Consider the following 19,911-nt stretch of genomic DNA (forward strand, 5'->3'; position numbering starts at 1 on the left):
ATGCACAAAGTTTAATCAGTTATTACATTACCATATTACCTCAACAAAGCCATTAAAGGGTCATTCTAGTGTACAGTACAAATATTTTTTTGTCCATTTGAACGTTATTTTTAAGCACATTCCTTTACTTTCATTGTTTAAAAATTCATTATTTTAGCGAAGTGCAGCATTTTTTAACACTAGAATGACCTTTAGCCCTTTTTTACCTTGACACTTCCTATCTGATATTATGTTTAATGGTATAATAATGTATTGTTATCTTGAACTAAAGTTTTGATAGTGCTGTATTTGCAAAGCTTCTGTATTCTGTGTCTTTGTATAATTCTGCAGTGTGTCGTTAGCATTCAAATTTGAGGTGTTCTATCAGACCAGCGAATTCATCAGACTAGCGAACGGAAGTAATGTTCCGTCAGCTGTCTGACACCAAATCAATACTGCGCATGCGCGCCTCGTCGTCCCTAACACAGCAGATTCTTCTACAATGAATGGTGTTCTATCAGACCAGAACAGCGAGAGTCAGCCCCTAGCACGTGTTAAAGCTTCTGGTTCCCATAGAAACCGGATGCCCGAATCTAAAACTTCCGGGTTAAGTAGTTAGCTCCAGGAAGAGGAAGATATACTGTACATGATATGTACAACTGAGTATACACAGCTCAGTGATGGCAGCCTATGCACAAAATCATTGTTAGACCTTACCCTAGTCAGCTCTGCAGCATTATATAAAGGTTGCTGAGTGATGGGTGCAGCAGCCCGTGTGTGCTCCCCCTGACTGCAATATGGACTTACAGTCCACAGCTTTAGCTTATTTTATAAACGTTATTAGGTGCATTTGTGGATACTAGGAAGATGACAAAAAGGTAATAGTAATACTATATTTTTAAAGGCAAGGCAAAATAAGATATTAAACTGCCGTTTTTAAACTTTCTCTTAAATCCAAAGGTCTTGAACATTACAAGTAATCGTGCTTGTTATTTGAGTAATTATATTTTTAAAAAATCACTCTTATTGGGAAAACTTGTCTGAAATACACGTAATTGTTACAAAGAAACAGCCATGATGACATTTGATACAGTATGTTTTCTGCTGTGTATGATTGATCAACTTTGTTACATTGTTGAATCACACCTTTTTATTGGCAAAATAAAATCAAGAATGTATCTTGTCAAATCTGGTACTGAGTATCAATGATGGGGACATAAAAATATACTCTAATCTAAATAGTGCCATTATTCATATATTATGTAATATTATTACTAACTTAATCAGAAATGCCTTTTGCTTGTATACACATATGATGGCCATTTTCCTTTTTAATTTTAAATGTAACTGCACTTAAATGGACATTCTAGTGGAAAAATAAAATGCATTATTTTTTTTTTTACTTTAAAATGTCCCTTAAAGCAAAATATAAGTGTAGGAGGAGCCTCTACACAGATAAACTAAAAAAAGTACTAGCCAAATTTGATCTAAGTATAATAATAAGAATTACTATCACTGTGATTCTCACTCAAAATGAAATTAGAACAGGCATAGAGAATTCAAACTGAGACCTAGTTGCCTGGTTTTCAATGTGTAATGTACAAATCTGTTTAAACTAAAGTGTTATGGAGTTGATAACTATATAATAAAAAATATATATAAGTATCATACAAATAAAAGAAAAACTATTTAAATGGTAAAACACACACACACATTATACACAGAGGGCTTACTGACTGAGGAGCTTAAACAGGGGCACAGCAACCAACAGACAGAATTACATTTATTTAGTGCAGGAGGTGAAAGATTTGCTTAAACTTTTTTTTTTATATAGACAGATATGTAGAAAAATTATAGTTAGAATTGTTATTAAAATGCTAGGAACCATGGTTTGCTGACAGGAATTGTCAAACACTAGGGAGATAAAACCAATTTTAAACAATTTTCTTCTATTATCACAGTTGCTTTATTCTTTTGGTATCATTTGTTGAACAAGCAGCAATGCACTACTGGGAGCAAGCTGAACACATTGCCTAAGCCAATGACAAATGCAAATGTGTGTTGCCACAAATTAGCAGCTAGCTCCTAGTAGTGCATTTGTGCTTCTGAGCCTACATACGTCTTATCTGTAACATGAACGTTTAACCCTTTCATGACAGGGTTATAAAGTCTACATCAGAACAACGTTCCTATATAGACAAATTGAAATCCCGCTATCGTGCAAACGATCACGAGATTTCAATTATGGGATCAGGTCTGGGGGGCGTCCCTATGACGCTAGGAATGCCCTCCAGACCGCGAGGGCATTCCTGCAAGCCTAGTAGGCTTCAGGACAGCCGTTTGCAATGACGTATTCCGTCATAACGGCTTTAAAGCCCAGTGCCGTTGTGACGGAATACAACGGCATTTAAAGGTTAAAGGGAAAGTCTACTCCAGAATTGTTATTGTTTAAAAAGATAGATAATCCCTTTATTACCAATTCCCCAGTTTTGCATAATCAACATGGTTATAGTAATATACTTTTAACCTCTGTGATTACCTTGTATCTAAGCCTCTGCAAACTACCTTCTTATTTCAGTTCTTTTGACAGACTTTTTAGCCAAACAGTGCCTTCTCATAAGTAACTCCATGTGCGCAAGCACAATGTTATGTATGTGACACACATGAACTAACACCCCCTAGCTGTGAAAAACTGTCAAATGCATTCAGATAAGAGGCGACCTTCAAGGGTTTACAAATTAGCATATTAGCCTACCTAGGTTTAGCTTTCAACTAAGAATACTATAGCACAATAGTACTGTACATGTTTATTTCTTAAAGCTAATGCCTTACATGTACCTTAATTGGTAGCTTTTACATTTTCAACATATTATACTGTATGCATGATATCTAGATTGTTCTTATACTTTACTGATGTGCATTTGTGCTACTTAAAATAATGGTCAGCATTAGCTTGAGGCATCAGGTAGTATAAATATGACATTCATTAAATTTTTTTCTTTTACTTGCAGATATTTGTTCTCAACTGTTGCTAGCTGCAGTAAGTAACTTTAACACTGAAAGTGACTTCTTGATCTGCAAAAATGCTGAAAAAAAAGGATTTTCTGGCTATCTTGTGCAAAACGTTTCCTTTTTTTGTGCTGGCAGCAAAGATTGAGGGATGATAAGTAAAGTAACTCTAGATACTTGTGTGTCACATATTCTCTTCCCCAGGTACAGTACATCTGTGTGCAGTTTTGCAAAAGATACATATGGACATCTTGTTTGATATTGTAATCAAAACGTATTTTTCTTCATCATTTATTAATTATCACACCTGAAATACTGAAACATGTCAGTCAATGTCTTTGTAGTTTTTCAGCATTTCCATAATCTAAGAGGAACATAGTGCAGATAAAAACAACTTTAACTTTAAATGGCGAGCAATAAGATCAGAAGAATCCTACTCACACAGTGTAAAGCACAGATGTGCAATACCAGCAGTCCGGAACCACACGTCGTCCGGTAGACCAGCGGAAGATATCACCAATGGGAGTCCTCGTCTCACCAGGGAAACGCGTTGCTGTTGGTTTTATTATTATAATAAATTTTAATCTTTTTAACTCTCCATCTGCTGCTGACTCATTATATTTGTCCTTGGAGAAATATTCTTTGGACTTTCTCAACACCTTGCATTGTGCCTCTGGACCTGCTGGTTGATCCCTGCTGACTCCTGCTCCATTGGCTTCTTTTGACCACTCCAATTTGGGTATCTCTGGACTCTCCCTGGTGAGACGAGGACTCCCATTGGTGATATCTTCCGCTGGTCTACCGGACGACGTGTGGTTCCGGACTGCTGGTATTGCACATCTGTGCTTTACACTGTGTGAGTAGGATTCTTCTGATCTTATTGCTCGCCATTTAAAGTTTAAGTTGTTTTTATCTGCACTATGTGGCGCCCTCCATTCTCTTCCTCTTAGATTCTCTTTCCTGTGCTGTGGCAAGACACCCTGGAGGAGCGGCCTACTTACCTTGGATGTACCCCACTTTACACCCTCTGGATTTGCATATAAGAGGACTCCCTTAACCAATTACTCATTGGACTATAAAGTCTGTATATTCTTGTATATTTTCATATATATCTGCCCTTTGGCCTCTACTTGCCTCTATTGTTGTTTCCTATTGTATTTTTATATTCTCACATATTGTTGTTATTATATTGTTGGTTCACTGAATCACCTAGTTATTCTAACATACTGCTCGCCACCCACATTTATTTTGTGGTAATTTTATTTGCCTCTAGGCGCCTCTTACAAGTACCCTGGTGACGTCCACTATCACCAAGTGTACTAGTTGTTGATTTCCATAATCTCTTGTCTTATCATATGTTAAAGTGAATGTCAATTTTGATGGATCAGTGCCTGGTTTTTAATAATCCTATTAAAAACATGGGCACTTTCATTCATCAAAATTTAAATTTCACTGCTTTTTTTAAAATACTTACCTTTTCTTTCTGCAAGCAGCTCCAGCGCTTCCTCCGCCCGTCGCAAGCCTCTGCCGACGTCAGAAATGACGATTCCGGCCTTTCACCAATCACAGCGTTACTTTAGGCAATGATTCCCCCGGGGGGGAAGCCGTGATTGGAGGATGCCGGAATTGTCATTCTTGACATAAGAAGAAGCTTGCGAAGGGCTGGAGAAGCGCTGGAGCAGCTTGCAGAAAGAAAAGGTGAGTATTTTAACAAAAGCAGTGTAATTTAAAGTATGATGAATGAAAGTGCCCTTGTTTTTAATAGGATTATTAAAAACCGGGCACTCATTCCTCTAACTTTTCATTCACTTTAAGTAAAGTAAGGCTTTAGAAACCCAGGTGCCAGTGAGACACTGGTGCCTTAAAATAGGGCCCTGGCATCCTGGTTTAGAGACCCAAAGACACCCATGGGCGTCCCCACTTCCTCATGCTGGCTGCCACCAGCCACACCTAATATTTCTAATATTGCTGCAGCAAAATCCTTTTTAGTCCTCACAGCTGTGAAATAGAAATCCAACTTTCATTATTGTGTTGTTATATAATATATGTGTGTCTAATATATTTACCCCAGTCTAGCATTTGGCGATGGTAATAATTAAACTATTAAAGTGGTTTGATCTCCTCAGCATATAACACATCTAGTAAAAAATAAATAAATATGATAGTATGAAAATAATATAGCAACTGTTATAAATAGAATTTGAAACAGAAAGAAAGGTCACTTCATACTTAATAATACACTCTTACTAAGAACATTTTCAACAGTCTGTTTCTTGTTTTAGGACTCAAACCTTTCAATGGAATCCACTCTCCATGAGATGGTCTTACAGGCCTCAGCACACCATGCCAATAGGAATGCAGTTTGTTTCGATAGTTCTGATCAACAGCAAGTTTTCTACACCTACAGAGAACTGATGGTGCTGGCTAAACAGCTAAAGGATTTCCTAAAGGCCCGCTGTGGTGCTGAGAAATGTAGAATTGGACTCTATTGCCAGCCAGACATCAACCTGCCAGCTTGGATTTTGGGGTATTACTTATTAATGTTTTTCATTTTAATATTGGTCAGTATATGCTACTAGACCCTCCTGTTTATTCATGTTATAGACTTGCATGATAGTGTTTGTGCTACAGTAAAAATCTAAATAATTTGTGTGTAATTTCACCTTGCACATCGGGGTATTACCTAAACCGCGCCAGCAGTTCATATAGTGCCGTAAGTCGAATAAACTAGCGATGTCCAGAAATGAGCGTAAATACAAATTTCTAGAGTCGCCAGTGACTTACGGCACTTTAGAAACTGCCGGCGCCTAAGAAAAAAAAAAAAAAAGTAAAAGTCTAACCCGGTCCCAAAAATAAACATGACACGTAAAATCCCTATATCCGCCATCAAATCCACATCGCAACTAATAATGTATTAACCCCTAAACCGACAACCCCCCACAATGCAATGTGCCTAATTAATCTATTAACCCCTAATCCGCCATTCACATACATTGCGATCTACTTAATAAATGTATTAACCCCTAATCTGCCATTCACCCACATTGCGATCTACCTAATAAAAGTATTAACCCCTAATCCGACATTAACCCACATCGCAAAGTCCCTATTAAAACTATTAACCTTAAATCCGCCATTAACCCACATCGCAACAAACCTTATAAATCTATCAACCCCTAATCCGCCAAACCCACACAACGCAATTACCCTATTAAAACTATTAACCCCTTAACTGCCAAACCCACACAACACAATAATCCTATGAAAATTATTAACCCCTAAACTGCCAAACCCACAGAACACAAATAACTAATTAAATGACTAAGTCCCCTAACCTAACACCCCTAAATTAACCCCAATTACCTAAATTAAAAAATACTAAGGTACAAATTAAAATAAAAAAAGCTAACATTACTTAAAAATAAAAAAACTAAGATTAAATTAATCTGAGATTACAAAAAATAAAAAAAACTAACATTACAGAATATAATAAAATTATCCAAAATAAAAAAATTAAACCTAATCCCTATGAAAATAAAAAAGTCCCCCAAATAAAAACACCCTCTAATCTAATGCTAAACTACCAATAGCCCATAAAAGGTTTTTTTGTAGGGCATTGCGCTAAGTTAAACAGCTCTTTTTCATTAAAAAAAAATTCTAAGTCCCCCCCACCAAACCCTCCAAAATAAAATAACCTAACACTAAAAAAAACTAAGCTACACATTGCCCCTAGAGGGGCATTTGTATGGGCATTGTCCTTTAAAAGGGCATTCAGCTCTTTTAAGAGGTGCCCATTAAAACCCTAATCTAAAAAGAAGAACCTTAAAAAATTAAAAAAAAGCCTAAGTCTAACCCCCCCAAATAGGTACTCACCGTTCCTGAAGTCCAGCGGAGAAGGTCCTGTTCCAGGTGGTGAAGTCTTCTTCCAAGCGACCGACATCTTCTTCCAAGTGGGGACCTCTTCTATCTTCATCCAGGACCACGGAACTGAAGACCGGCGACCGCGGAACCATGGAAAGTGGAGGATCCTCTTCGTACGATCATCGCTGTACACTGAATAGTGAATTTAAGGTATGCGATTAAATATGGCGTCCCTTGCATTCCTATTGGCTGATTTGATTCTTCAAATTCAAATCAGCCAATAGGATGAGAGCTACTGAAATCCTATTGGCTGATTTGAACAGCCAGTAGGATTTCAGTAGCTATCATCCTATTGGCTAATTTGAATTTAAAGACTCAAATCAGCCAATAGGAATTCAAGGTACCCCATATTTAAACGTGTACCTTGAATTCAATCCTCAGTGTGCAGCGGTGATCGTACGAAGAGGATCTCCACGCTCTATGGCTCTGCGGTCTCCGGTCTTCAGTTCCGCCGTCGTCGGTCTTCTGTTCCGCGGTCCTGGATGAAGATAGAAGAGGTCGTCGCTTGGAAGAAGACTTTAGTGCCGGACTTCAGGAACCGTGAGTACCTATCTGGGGGTTAGAGTTAGACTTTGTTCAATTTTTTTTTTTAAAGATTAGGGTTTTAATGGGCACTCTTAAAAGAGCTGAATGCCCTTTTCAGGGCAATTCTCATACAAATGCCCCTTTAGGGGCAATGGGTAGTTTAGTTTTTTTTAGTGTTAGTTTTTTTTTTTTAAAGGGGTTTGGTGGGTGGGGGGTTTTACTGTTAGAGGGGGGACTTAGTATTTTTTTAAGGAAAAGAGCTGTTTAACTTAGGGCAATGCCCTACAAAGGGCCCTTTTAAGGGCTATTGGTAGTTTAGCATTAGATTAGGGGGTGTTTTTATTTTAGGGGGCTTTTTATTTTTATATGGATTAGGCTTAATTTTTTGTTTTTGTTTTTTTGTGTGGATATTTTTTTAAATTTTTTCTTTAATGTTAGATTTTTTTATTTTTGGTAATCTTAGATTAATTTAATCTTAGTTTTTTTATTTTTAAGTAATGTTAGCTTTTTATTTTAATTGTAATTTAGTATTTTTTAATTTAGGTAATTGGGGTTAATTTAGGGGGTGTTAGGTTAGTAATTTAATTAGTTATTTGCATGGTGTGGGTTTGGCGGTTTAGGGGTTAATAGTTTTAATAGGATTATTGCATTGTGTGGGTTTGGCGGATTAGGGGTTAATAAGTTAATTAAGTTTATTGCGTTGGTGGGGGGATGGCGGTTTAGGGGTTAATAGTTTTAATAGGTTGTTTGCGATATGGGTGAATAGCGGATTAGGGGTTAATAGTTTATTAAGGTATATTGCGTTGTTGGGTGATGGCGGTTTAGGGGTTAATAGGTTAATTAGATGTTTTGCGATGTGGGGGTTGGCGGATTAGGGGTTAATATAGTTTATTAGTTATTGCGGTTGACAGGTAGATATTGCGCATGCATTAGGTGTTAGTTATTTTCAGGCGGTAGATAGATATTGCGCATACGTTAGGTGTTAGTTAATATTTTTAGGGAGTTACGGTGCTCACATACTCAGCGCAAGGGCTTTCTGCGCCTGCCTATGTGTGGCGAGGTGAAAATGGATTAAAATATCTCAATTTTCGCGGCGTAAGTCCTTGCGCTGAATATGTGATACTGATTTGCAACGCGGTTCTATGTTAGCTTATAGGAGTAAAAATTGCGGCCGACGAGTGAAATATACGTGCCGCATTTATATGCGGCACTGTATATGTGATACCAAAGCCGTGTAAAAACCGGAGTCGCCGGCTTTTGCAGGTGACGCCGAATATGTAATCTTGCCCATTATCTATATGTGCTGCCCCTCAGCATTATTGTCTACTCTTTTTTTTTTTTTGTTGTTGTTGTCTCAGCAGCCCCCACTTTCCAATTAATAAAAAAGTGAGATTTCCATTTGCTAAATATATTTACAGCAATCTAAAACAAAATACACCCAACTGATGCAATAGTTTGTGCTTATGAGACTATAACTTTCAGGATTTTCCCATCTGGAGTTCCTTTGGAATTTTGAGGGGATTTGTATAGCTAATACCTCAGTTTGCTGAACTAGTTGACATATGCAGCAGTAGGGACTTGATTAAATTGAAATGTTTGTGTTGTTTGGAGGGATGTGTGCTTTTTTTGTATACATCTACTGTCTTAAAATTATATTCTATAAATAAAATAATGCTATTTGACTCTCAAACATTTAATTAATAATGTAATTTTTAATCCTGATCTTTGATGACAACATAGATCACATTTAAAGTAACATTGCACTGTAGAATTCTCTCCCCTTTAATGTGCTCCCAAATGATCAATTGTACATTTAGAAGTGTATTAAATTGTTTACAACAGCTCTATTTACCTTTATTTTGTAATTTGAAATAGATGAAAATACTGAAAATATGATTACTGCATTATCCCCTGTAAAAAACCTAGGTAAACAGGACGCAGCAAGAGAAATCAACCTCTGAATGGGGGTGGGAGAACAAGATATTGTTGTAGGTGAAATAACTATTTTTGTTGTTTGAACCCCCACCGATAATTTTAATACCTAACTATTTGCCTTTTCATATAGAGAGTGATAACATGGGCAGGTATGCTTTTTCCTACAGGTTTAGACCTTTTAAAAGGGTAGGACCTTGAGAACAATGGGGTTGGTTAAAGTGAGGCAAATCAACATATGTCAAATACAAAAATAAACATAAAGAAAAACATTTCCCTTACCTTTAATACTTTTTTTTTTTTTTTAATTGGGAACACGTAAAGGTGAGTCAAATTTTACAGTCTAATGTCCATTTAATATTTTTATATTTGTGTGTGCTGTCTAGCTTACCCATGTCTCTTTTTCTTCACAGTATTCTTATGGTACCAGCAACATACTGCCCAATAGATCCAAGTGCTCCATCACAGTTTACTTCACCTTTAATGGAAAGGTGTGGCCTGAAGTTCATAATTGTGGAAAATAACAAAGTTGAGGTGGGTAGATTTTTTTTAGATACAATTTTTGAACACCTATTTTCACACCAGAGACATAGCAGAGTATAGATTAATACGATATGATGATGATTTGTAAATGTATTTATAACATACATAGTAAGCAGTTACAAACTCCCCCTCTAATTTTAAGGACATTAACAATCCTGACCTACTGAGCTTTATGAAGCTGAGTCAATCTAAAGTCTATCTTTCCTATGTCTGACAGGCAGTGCTGTTGAGCTATTGTGAAATAAAATAGCTTGATAACCCCATAGGATCATGAATAAGGTTTGCTTGGTCAGCAGGCTCCTGATAAACTTAACCTGTCACGGTTGCTAGAATTTTAGCCCCACTAAACTCCTGAATATAGTTCATTTCCACTATTATGACTGCCTAATACACACAAAGTACATTACAGCTATTTAAACATGTAAGGAACTCTCTTTTGCACTGTATAACAAATCATGCATATCAGAACATCTAATTGCTCACAGAGCACTAAAATATGTCACTTCACAGACATTTAAAATATTTGTTTTCCAATATGGAAGAAGGAGGAGTTCCGTGTTATGCATAACTTTAACCTAATGCTTTGTAGCAAATAGTCTGAGAACTGAATCACATTTTTATTCAAATTATTCTAATTTATAGAGAAAATCAGTCTATGGGGCCCATTTATCAAGCTCTGAACGGAGCTTGAAGGGCCGTGTTTCTGGCGAGTCTTCAGACTCGCCAGAAACACGAGTTATGAAGCAGCGGTCTGATGAGGCAGACAGGAATCGCCGTAAATCAACCCGATCGAGTTGATTGACACCTCCCTGCTGGCGGCCGATTGGCTTTGAGTCAGCAGGGGGCGGCGTTGCACCAGCAGCTCTTGTGAGCTGCTGGTGCAATGTTAAATGCGGAGAGCGTATTGCTCTCCGCATTCAGCAAGGTCTTGCAGACCTGATCCACACTGTCGGATCAGGTCCGCAAGATCTTTGATAAATAGGCCCCAATGTGTCAAGCAAGTGTTATTTGGTACAATATTCTTACACTACCTATTTTCTTCTATAGAAGTTTAAGCTACTTTTCAGAAATTGGACAGAACAGAATTCGTCTCCAGTACAACATCTTGATGTAACACTGTTTAAACACTCGGATATTGTGCAATTAGGAAATGAGCATGTATATGTGACTGACATCCCTAAGCAACATACTGGAAATGCTCTAAGGTGTACAGAGCATCAGATGTGTGCAGAGCACGTTGACATTCACAGTGGGAATGGTTTAGCTTATGTTTTACATACATCTGGGTCAACAGGCACCCCCAAAGTTGTCAGCGTACCTCATTCTTGTATCGTGCCAAATATTCACCATCTACGGTAAGTTCCAAGTATTGTAAACTGACTTAAAAGCTATGAGATGTTTTTTTATTTCTCTGCTCACAGCAAGGACAAACTAAAATTTATTATTTCTGACTTCTCCACTCCATTGAAAGCAATACACTGTTTATATTTATCTTGCTGCTTCATTGAGTAGATACACTATATTGGCCCACTGTACTCAAAAATGTTCTCCCATACATATGACACAGCAGAGTTTACACATTGGAAATGTAAAGTTAAAGTTAATACCACAATATTTGTATATACTCCCTGACAAACATTGGTTTATTATGGACATAAAGAAAATCCAAATACTGAAATATATTTTAAATTGTCCACTTTGAGATTGAAACAAGAAAAAGGTTTACCATGGAGACTAAAGAGAAATAAGTATAAAGACTTTATATTATACGTACAATATTGAGACTGAATATTGGGGACTGTAAATAATTGAATACTACCTTTTTATATTCTATTGATTTTCCACCATAACTTTCACAATAAGACAGTGCAGACAGGAACTTGCGTTATCAGTCTGAAATATAATACTTTACAATAACTTGTACATAACGCTGTAAAGAATAATACAGAATGATTTGTGGATACTGCTTCTGAGAGGGCTTTCAATGTAAGTGGGGAGTTGTAGAGTAAAAAGAATTGTCTGATGCACGTTGTACATTTGATCATAGTTCAGTGCCCATCAGGAAACAAGTGCACGCCAGTAGAGGTCTCATTCAGGGGGGTGTATGACATAATGGGAATAGGTGACTTTACAGGAAAGATGTTTTAGGCTATGAAACTTGTAGGTGAGTTGATAAATAGGTAAGGAGTTCTGAAGTGCAACGGGAGATCTATAAACTCTTGTAATGGGGTCTGAAATTCCAGGGGAGAGTAAGCAGAGCAAAGGAGATGGTTAAAGAAGGTCTTTTGTTTTTGTTTTTTGGAGACCAGACACAATTATGTTGTATGGTAGGGGACAATGATTTCTAGCAATTATATCCAAAACTAGGCTATAACTAATGGTATATCTCTATGTTCTGACCAATACCTACGTTTTCAAAATGCTGCAAATTGCCTAAACCCATTATTTGATTTGCTGCAGGTTACAGAACTTGCTTTTTGGCCTCTCTAGGGAGCATGTCAAAAGAACAATTTTACACAAAAGCAAGGGGTCTTTAAAATATTTATATTGTCATCATGGGTGGTGGTTTTATTGAGCCCAATTAGCTTTTTCAAATGCAAGAATAAACCCAAAGGAGAAAGTGACAATACATTTAATACAAGGCAGCTTTTATAGCAAGTCATTGGGATCACATTAAAGGGACACTGAACCCAAATTTTTTCTTTCATTATTCAGATAGAGCATGACATTTTAAGCAACTTTCTAATTTACTCCTATTATCAAATTTTCTTCATTCTCTTGGTATCTTTATTTGAAATGCAAGAATGTAAGTTTAGATGCTGGCCCATTTTTGGTGAACTACCTGGGTTGTTCTTGCTGATTGGTGGATAAATTCACCCACCAATAAAAAAAAGTGCTGTCCAGAGTACTGAACCAAAAAAATAAAAAGCTTAGATGCATTCTTTTTCAAATAAAGATAGCAAGAGAACAAAGAAAAAAGGATAATAGGAGTAAATTAGAAAGAGCATGCAATTTTAAGCAACTATCTGAATCACAAAAGAAAAAAATTGGGTTCAGTGTCCCTTTAAGGAGAAATCATGTACAGTACAGAATCCCTTTAAAGCAGAAGCTCTTTGTCTCCCTGGTCTTGCATCATGTCGGATCAGATTGACATGAATGTGTATTTAGCAGTTCTATAGCCCCTGAATTAATATCTTTAAAAAAAAGGTTAGTTATGTTACTCTTCTGTATACAAAAATAGAGCGATAAAGATGCAATCAACATTTTGTTGCTCTTTGGCCCTATTTAAAACATGTTGCTTTTTTAACTCTTTATTTACACTTACAAACTTTATTGAACAGTCATGTATTGTTACGTTCTCATAGATCCATCTTCAACATCAAACCACATGACCGGCTGTTCTTGGCTTCACCACTGACATTTGACCCCTCTGTTGTTGAGTTGTTCTTGGCTCTTTCCACTGGAGCTTGTCTTCTGCTTGTGCCAGACTCCATCAGAATGATGCCACATAAACTGTGTGACCTTTTGTTTCACAAGCATAAAGTGACAGTGCTGCAGGTAAGGACCAAAGGTTAACTGAATGAAACAAAGGAAAAAAAATACTTCAAAATGAATTTTTGTAAATCAGATATTCCTGTACTTATTTGTTTTTATGCCTCTGGAGTGTGCCACTATAATAAAACATTGGTATTCTGCTTATCAGCCATGGAACAAACAGTCCCTAGGGTCCAGGCATACATCCCCTGTTCAAAATTAAAATAAAGAGCTGTAACTTAACCTTTTAATTATGAATACATTCAGGGCCGTCTTTAATATTGATTCGACCCTGGACAAAAAATTTCTTAGGCCCCACCCCATGCAATTTCTCTCTCCACCCCATCATCCCAAAAAACAACTAAATCAATTTTTTTTTATTATTAGCCCAGTGGTGGATCATCCACTGCTGGGCTAATCATTTAAAAAAAAAAATTGCAATATGTGAAACTGGACCTAAGCAGTACTAATAAGTAAATAAATATATAAATTCCTCCACTGTGGATTCATTTAATATTCTTTTGAATGTGATTCTGGTGTGAGGTTAGCTGGTTAAAGAGATTTAGGGCAGCCAACAGGAGCAAAGCAAGGTAAAGGAGGAAGCATGGAGGTGCAGACAAATATAAGTTTACTGACTGGAACAGCAGAACTACTATGGGAAGCTGTAAAATCTGAGACAGAGAGAAAATAAAAACTATAAAAATAAACCTTACATTAATGTGTGAAGTATCAGCATGACGCTATACATCAGCCACACCAGCACATGTCGCTTCTTTGCTAGGAACAAGTTCCCTCTCACCCTGAACTAGTCCATGCTGCATGGGGAGGGGCGTGTGTGCACTCACTTATTCTTCCCACTGACACCTTTCTACAAAGCACTATTCCCCTAACAAACTTCAGTTAGTTGATCTTAGGGCCACAGCAGAAAGAGCAGGGCTAAGGGGACCAGTAGACTGGATGCTGTCTGTCCAAGGCTGCATGGATACAGTGTGAGATGAGTCACACAGCCTCAAGACTGAAGAGAGCAGTGTATGCAGCTGCACAGATGCTCAAATCCTCATGTGCCTGCCGCTCCAGCTTTCTGCTGCATGCGCCTACAGTCAGCCCTACCCAGAAACAATCCCCACCACCAGAGCAGTTACCTGGTAACAGTGGTAACCCCAGTAGGACCTTTTCTGATGCAGTGGGAAATGGCTGGATGCCGAGTTAGGGCTTTGCATTCAGTGCTGCACAGTGCACATCTAAAACAGCACATGGCACTAGCTTGGCATGTCACATGACACCGTCACGGTCTGGCACAGTTTTTAAAAAAATATAAGCAGAGTACTTTTTACTGTGACAGTATTAGGACTGAATGTATGTGTTCCCCATGTCACATCAGCAGTCTGGCATAAACTCTTGGGCCCCTTAACAGAGACTGGGCCCAGGGCAGCTGCCCCTTGTGCCCTGTGTTAAAGATGGCCCTGAATACATTAGTTAACATATTTAAATTGTGATTTTTTTTATACTCCTGATACAGATATGTAGAATTAAAAAGTCCTTTAATTAGAGGGAGCAAGAAAATAATAAGCTCAGCAGAGTAAGCATAGTGCCAAATAAGTGCCAGCAGAGTTTGCCTTGTTGCTGAATAAGTCTGGTTATTAATTCCATCCAGGGCTAGTAAGGCCTATAGTATACGTTACTCACTGATTAAAGGGTAGTAATTGTTTTTTGTTTTTTTTGCATACCTTAATTAATTGTCATTTTATGACTAGTGACCTTGCAAGTCTAAGTTTTAACCCCCGCACATGGTTTAAACACATAGCTAAAATATTACTTGGGAGCTGCAGAAAACTGTTGTTCTTGAGTAGAAACTGCCAGTGAGTCAATCAGAGGCGGCTGTGGTGCAGATGTTTCGTGCAACTACCACTGCTGATTGGGTCACCAGCAATTTCTGCTTGGGACAAGCAGTTCTCTGCGTCTCCTGAGCGCTATTTTAAATTTGCAGAGGTTAAACACCTAGACATGTAGTGCCCCTAGTGATAAACTTAAATTCTTTAATGTATTTAAATTTTCACTATAAGTTGGCTACAGACTAACTTTGTCACGTGCCACTTGATGTAGCATACGACTGCAGGATGACATTATTCAGGGGATATAATGCTGCTTTCCATAGCACATAATATTTTAAGTTGCTTTCTATACACAATGTACAGCAAACTCTTCTACCTCTAACAGAGACATATTGATTTCAGATGCTTGGGCAGTACCTCTGCCAGCTGAAAATGAAAGATAAAATATAACCATTAAAATGCATTTTTTTTAGCACTGAAATTGTGTTCAGCAGATACTTTAATAACCTGTACTGAAATAATGTGATGTTTACTATCTCTTTATGTCCCTTTTAAATTGAGTTAGCAACATCTCCTAAAATAACTAAGACTTCATTGCGTGTCTGTGTATAAACGTCATCATTTGTCTTTAGGTAACACCCACTTTTTTGAGACGGTTTAGCTCATATTCCATCCAATCATCTGTGTTATCCAGAGAAACATCACTTCGCATTTTAGCACTTGGTGGGGAACCATTTCCAGCCATAGATGTCATCAGATGCTGGAGAGAACTGGGAAACAAAACACGCATATTTAATCTTTACGGAATAACGGAGGTATCAAGTTGGGCAACTTTTTATGAGATTCCAGAAAAAATGCTAACTTCTGAGACATGGTGAGGAATGCAAATAAATTATTCTCTGTTTCTCTTTGTTTGAATTGCATTTGTGCTTTACCTACATATAATTACGGTGAAAATATGTTTATGTATAGGAAGTGCTTGAGATAAGAGTAAGAGCTTGTTCAGGTGTCGCTATGACTATGGGAAGAATTGCCACTACAAAGCTTAAAAGTAACATAGAATACACTAAAAGATTGTCAGCGCATACTGCTAGATTTAATATATTCAGAAGAATTTTTTTTGCTCTATAGGTGCTGGACATACTCAAACATATAATGAAAATGTTTGGTTATTAGGCTTCACCTAAAAAAATATCTATTTCACTTTTATCTTGAGTAAGATAAAAAATATATATATATATATTTATTTCACAATAAAAATGTATACACTCTTTATTTGTTATAAAGGTTTGTATGCACTTAATAGATTCAGAGTGCAGATCTTCGTCGGGGTTGTTTGTTAAACAAGTAATGTGATTGTGGAAACAAGCACCTATTTCTTTTTTTTTTTTTTTATAATTTTATTTATAGCCAACAAAGGGTACAGTAATAAGTCACATATCAATGACACATCACGCAGGATGTGATAAGATAATTGATAAGGCAACATGATATAGCAATGTACATTATCAGATATGGTAGAATACAGTGTGTACATTTACATTGAGGTCTGTACAAGACTTGCATGGGTTAGAGAGCGCTCCAGTATGTGTACTCATCTGCACCACAATGATATGGTTTTATTTTTTATGTAAACTAACATAACAAACTAAACATCTAAAAACCAAAACCAAAAAAAACCCCAAAAAAACAAAACAAAAGAACCGAAACAAACAAAAACAAAATAAAACTGAGAACTAGCACGCTCTCCCAATTACATACACTCCACCCTGCAAATTCAATATTGATGCCCATATTAATTAGGGTTGACCGACAATAATGCATCTGTAGTACCTTGGGAGTAAGAAGTAGTGTTCATACAAATATAAAAAGGCCTTACAAAGTGAGTTAAGCTGACTTTTTGGGTGTGGAAGATCACCGTAGGAGATTATTCATGTGGAGGTGCGATTCTAGGTAGTAATGTTTATATTAAAATAATGGGAGTGTTTAAGGGAAGTATGATGATCATGTGTAAGTATAGCATATATGCTTTTATTCTATACTATAACTATAACATGAGAAATTCAGTATGGCTTTAAAAAATATCACAATAGGAAATTCTTTTCTATACATGAATTCGGGGGGGGGGGGGGGGTGAATGAGTGTTATATGTATGACCAACTAGTTAAAATTTGTATATTTATAAAAACTGGTATTGTAAAGATACAGACCCTTTACAAGGTAGAGCGTGCGGTATGAGTGTGCCTACATTTGTGATAGGGCGATAAGGAAATTGTTTTACATTTCCTATCATCAATACTGAAAGGACCGCCACATTAAGGGTAATCCCATGGGTGCCGAGGACAGGTGACAACATTCTAATGCAAAAAAATATCCCAAAACATGATACATACAGGCACTTAAAAAAAAAAAAAGAGAAGAAAAAACCCCACTAGAATCCAGAGTTGCGTGGGTAGCTTCCCCAGTGTGATTGTTATATGCAAAATATTTCACTACCGGAGGAAGTGCGTTGGATAATAATTATATATAAGATCAGCATGGGTTGAACATTAAGGAGCCAAACAAACAGAATGCACTACATGAATCGATATGAGAAACCTTATTACAGTCGGCAAGTATCTTGCATGATGCTATGCAGTTCGAAGAGTCTTTATATAGTATGGCAATTTTTTCTCATGAATTCTCCCAGAGTCTCTCTTATATTGAAAAAAAAAACGAAAATATAAAACGAAGCAAGTGGCTAACAGGGCCAAGGATGAGTTAATACAAAACGATAACAGTACAGATGTAAAAGCCCTTCAGGCAGCACCGCAAGTAATTGTTATGGTGTGTTATCGCCTTTGCCAAAGTGATTCGCCCCAAGAGTCTACCACAGATAATTTAGCAGGGTTGTGGTCATATCCGTGTTGAATCGGTCTCATAAAATCAGTGCCACGCTAGGGCCTAGGAACATGCAGGTGGGGGCTTCTACAGAGTAGGAGGAAGTATGTCTGAATGGAGTCGCGGGAGCTCAGCCCGCTCGTTATGTCTCTGGTATGATAATTTCAATGAAGACACTGACAGCGATATTATTTAAACAAGTCAAAACACTGTGCTAAAATAAGACAACACGAATAACTAACCAAACCAACACACAACTTCAACTGTACATTGTACCAGTCACACATTGTCCCACTGCAGATCCATGCCGAGAAGGTGAAACATGCTGAAGCCTCTGTAACTAGGGTTGCACAGAAGTGATGTTAATTCTCCCCGGTACCAGTGTGACCCGCCAAACAAAGTGGAGCCGCACCATGACGATGCGTGAGTTAGTCTGGGGAGGAGATATTAGCTGATGCCCCTTGCTCTGCGGATAAGTCCGGGTATTCCCAAGGAACCGTGGACAGGCAACCAGCCTGCTCGGTGTGTGATACAGTGCAGGAGAGGCAATCCAACCAGTAACTGCAAACGCTGGGGGGAAAACATGTCCGTGCCTCCTGTAAGTGCAGGGAAACCAAGTGGTGTATCAGAAAGAGGCCACTGTGGGTCGAGGCCTGAGGGCTGCGGGGCATCCGGAAAGCCGCCACCAATCTCTGGGGCTAAGTTCTCAACATGTGCAATGGATAAGTCTTGTCGCAACCCAGGTACAAGTAATTATTCCATACCCTGCCTTTCAGTGCACAGAGTTGAATCTTCCACTGAAGTGCCTAATACACAGGTTTCACAGAGCCTCTCCGGTCTCGCAATGACCATAGCAGGTGAGTGCAGAGTCCATTCCATGCGGCAAGACAAAGATCCCTCAGCCAGCTCTGAGCAAAGGATTACCGGGTCATCAAATGGAGCGGGTCCTTGTATGTTTGTAGCGGGTAAGTGTTGCGGGATTTTCACTGGGAAGCCAGTTCGCTCACTTCTAGAGTCAAGGTCCTTGGAGTAGGCCCCTTCAGCTGACCGAATCGCTTCATGTAAATAAGGATAAGCGATCTAGCATAGGCAGGAAAGTTTCAAGTAACTGTGCAGTAATATAATTTTCTACCCCCATCGGGAAGGAAGCCAGCAAATACGGTTCCATGAGAAGTATTGTGTATAGTGTGGAGCTTAAAGACACGCCACTATGCCAAACGGCTTTTACTTTTAATATGACCTCCGTGGGAGAGAAGATGATAGGTTCTCTATCCGCCTTGATTCTCGGACACGTAGCTGTCAAGAGATATGCAGATGGCTATATGTTCAGGCTGCATAAAGGTATTCTTTCTCTAGATACTTCAGAGCTTCAGAGGGAAGCAGCCATCTTGGAACGCCACCCACCGGAAGTCACCTATTTCTTTTTTAAGACACGATGAGTCCACGGATCATCTTAATTACTAATGGGATATTCACCTCCTAGTCAGCAGGAGGAGGCAAAGAGCACCACAGCAGAGCTGTTAAATAGCTCCTCCCTTCCCTCCCACCCCAGTCATTCTCTTTGCCTACGTTAGTGATAGGAAGAGGTAAAGTGAGGTGTTAGTATAGATTCTTCAATCAAGAGTTTTTTTTTTTTAAAGTAGTGCAAGATTGTGCTGCTTTGTTCTAGTGTGTAGCGTAGTCCATATCAATCTCTTCAGTAGAGTCTTGGTGGCTTTAGAGCAATGGGAATTTGTGGGACATAATTCTCACTGTG

The 19,911-nt window shown here is 38.0% G+C and overlaps 1 protein-coding gene across 1 annotated transcript in view; it reads left to right on the plus strand.

Moving 5' to 3' along the window:
• AASDH (aminoadipate-semialdehyde dehydrogenase) overlaps window positions 1–19,911 on the plus strand; it is a 269,559-nt gene that overhangs the window by 63,781 nt on the left and 185,867 nt on the right. The window contains exons 2-7 of the mRNA XM_053703943.1: window positions 2,991–3,192; window positions 5,271–5,515; window positions 9,780–9,900; window positions 10,957–11,264; window positions 13,275–13,467; window positions 15,908–16,149. Of these exons, the coding sequence (XP_053559918.1) occupies window positions 5,286–5,515; window positions 9,780–9,900; window positions 10,957–11,264; window positions 13,275–13,467; window positions 15,908–16,149 (1,094 nt within the window). The 5' untranslated portion in view covers window positions 2,991–3,192; window positions 5,271–5,285. The remainder of the gene's footprint in view (window positions 1–2,990; window positions 3,193–5,270; window positions 5,516–9,779; window positions 9,901–10,956; window positions 11,265–13,274; window positions 13,468–15,907; window positions 16,150–19,911) is intronic.

This window comes from Bombina bombina, chromosome 2, assembly GCF_027579735.1.
Source record: "Bombina bombina isolate aBomBom1 chromosome 2, aBomBom1.pri, whole genome shotgun sequence".
Classification (NCBI taxonomy): Eukaryota; Metazoa; Chordata; class Amphibia; order Anura; family Bombinatoridae; genus Bombina; species Bombina bombina.